This window comes from Oryctolagus cuniculus, chromosome 1 (genome assembly GCF_964237555.1).
Source record: "Oryctolagus cuniculus chromosome 1, mOryCun1.1, whole genome shotgun sequence".
Taxonomy (NCBI): domain Eukaryota; kingdom Metazoa; phylum Chordata; class Mammalia; order Lagomorpha; family Leporidae; genus Oryctolagus; species Oryctolagus cuniculus.
Window position 1 is genome coordinate 116,611,789 of NC_091432.1, and position 2,628 is coordinate 116,614,416.

The 2,628-nt window shown below is 35.3% G+C and overlaps 1 protein-coding gene across 1 annotated transcript; it reads left to right on the forward strand.

Annotated features, from left to right (window-relative positions):
* The first annotated feature begins 1,481 nt into the window (after positions 1-1,481).
* On the forward strand, positions 1,482-2,417 carry LOC100354154 (olfactory receptor 8G1-like). The gene has a single exon (XM_002708346.2). The coding sequence runs from the start codon at positions 1,482-1,484 to the stop codon at positions 2,415-2,417; it is 936 nt and encodes a 311-aa protein (XP_002708392.2).
* Positions 2,418-2,628: the final 211 nt, after the last annotated feature.

Here is a 2,628-nt window from a genome sequence, read left to right on the forward strand (position 1 = left end):
TTAGTATGTGACCTCATAAACCAGACAACATATTTCTTTAACATGAATTTGGGCTATTCATAAAATCTAATCAAAATATGTATTATGAAGTATTATTTAAGTATTTCAGACTATATTCACTGAAACACAGTGAAATTAGTGGATATTTTCATAAAGGAATACAAAAGAATATCAAGATGTGTGAAGTTAACAATTGAATTCGACATAGTCTAGAGGACAATAAAAAAAGAAACAAATCATAAAAATCATACTAAATTATGTTGTAATTTTGATATGTCAAAAATTTTGAGATACAGATAAAGAAAGGCTTTTACTCAAGGTAAAAATTACATATAATAATTGTATTATTTCATTTTAACAATAATATTTTGAGAATTTACCCAAATGAAATGAAATCTGTTTATGAAAGTGTTATCTGTACCCCTTTGTTTATAACAGTTCAACTCACAGTAACTCAGATATGCAGTCAACCCATATGTCTATCAACTGATGAATAGATAAAGAAATCATGGTATATATACATGATGGAATATTATGCAGTCATAAGAAAAAAAATTAAATGCTGTCTTTTGCAACAAGATGAATGTGCCTGGAGACCATTACATTTAGTGAAATAGGTAAATTTCCAAAAGGCAAATACCATGTTTTTTTTTTTTTATTTGTAGTGACTAATATTCAGAGTACAAAACAATGTAATCTATATGAGTGAAATTGACATGTTGAGATTTGATTATTATTTATATGCCTTGACTTTACTCTTGGGGAACCATGGTTTTTCTAATTATACTTGTTGAATTCTTTATTTAGTGTAAGATTAAGCTGGTGATTACAAAGGAAATTGAAAGTATGTCATTGTAAAAATGAAAAAAAAAATAAGAAGAGAAAGAAGGGATTGAGGGAAGATAGAGTGGAAAGTCTCATTGTGCTCTTAAAATTATATATATGAATACATTAAATCTGTTCCCTTTTTATATATACTTTTAAAAAAATCTAAAGGTTTATGCACAAATTAACATTTCCTGATATTGCATGATACATTGAAAAATCAGACAATAACACTATGTCTATCAGAAAGTAGTTTCAGGTTATTAAAAGTTACTGCCCATTGAAAGGGCTTGCAGTCTCCAAGTTACCATCCTGCCAGTTTCACTTTCATTGACTTCCTCTTTATTTATTTAATCTGCAAGTCTCAACTTAGAAATGCTAGCTTGAAGAAAATTGAATTTTCAAAATAGAACACAAATCCCTTGGAGTTTTCCGGTTACAGTATAACATATAAGTAAAATGTTTCATATTAATTATATTTGAAAATAAAGTTTAACAAATATTATATTGAACAAATTCTATTGACTAAAATGACTCAGAGTTAATTAGTCAGATGTATGAAAGACCAGAGAATACCTTCCTCAAAAAAGAATATCAAGAAAGTATGCCCAGTACCCCTGTTTTTCTCTTCTCCCTTCAGAAACTGACCAGGGGCAATGACAGCAGGAAATCATTCCATAGTGACGGAGTTCATCCTGGCTGGGCTCACAGAACAGCCGGAGCTGCAGCTGCCCCTCTTTCTCCTCTTCCTGGGAATCTACGTGGTCACTGTTGTCAGTAACCTGGGCATGATCATGCTGATTGGGCTCAGTTCTCACCTGCACACCCCCATGTACTATTTCCTCAGCAGTTTGTCCTTCATTGATCTCTGCCAATCCACGGTCATTACCCCCAAAATGTTGGTCAACTTTGTGACAGAGAAGAACACCATCTCCTACCCTGGATGCATGGCTCAGCTCTACTTCTTCATTGTTTTTGCTATCGCGGAGTGTCATATGTTGGCTGCGATGGCGTATGACCGTTATGTTGCCATCAGTAGTCCGTTGCTTTACAATGTTGTCATGTCCTGTGAAGTCTGTGCCTGGTTGGTTGCTGGGGTGTATATCATGAGTTTGATTGGTGCCACAGCACATACAGCTTGCATGTTAAGAGTGCTATTCTGTAAGGCTGATGTCATCAACCACTACTTCTGTGATCTTTTCCCACTGCTGAGACTATCCTGTTCTAGCACTTATGTTAATGAGTTGGTGGTTTTGTGCTTCAGTGCATTCAACATCCTTGTCCCAGTCCTGACCATCCTCGGCTCCTATGTATTTATCATTGGCAGCATCCTTGGTATCCGCTCCACTGAGGGTAGGTCCAAAGCCTTCAGCACTTGCAGCTCCCACTTTTTAGCTGTTGGTGTATTCTTTGGTTCTCTAGCATTTATGTACCTCCAGCCATCATCTGTCAAGTCCCTGGACCAAGGCAAAGTGTCCTCTGTGTTTTATACCATCATTGTGCCCATGCTGAATCCACTTATCTACAGCCTGAGGAATAAAGATGTCATGGTTGCCCTAAGTAAGTTACTTGAAAGTTTTCTGCGAAAATGAATATCTTATTTAGGAAAAATTATAATTTTTAGAGAAATTTTGGTAAGAAAACGATCCAGAAACTGCAATGCATGTCCACAAGTAATGAAATTACTGCTAGTATTTGATTACTTGGAATAAAAATGCCAAGGGCAGGAGTGGACTCATAGGATTAGTCATATGAATGGCAGCACCATTTCTGGGATGCCATAGAGGAAAACAAAAAATGTTT

Bases quoted from the DNA above. Each gene is read 5' to 3' on its own strand.
- LOC100354154 (XM_002708346.2), top strand. From the start codon at position 1,482: ATGACAGCAGGAAATCATTCCATAGTGACGGAGTTCATCCTGGCTGGG.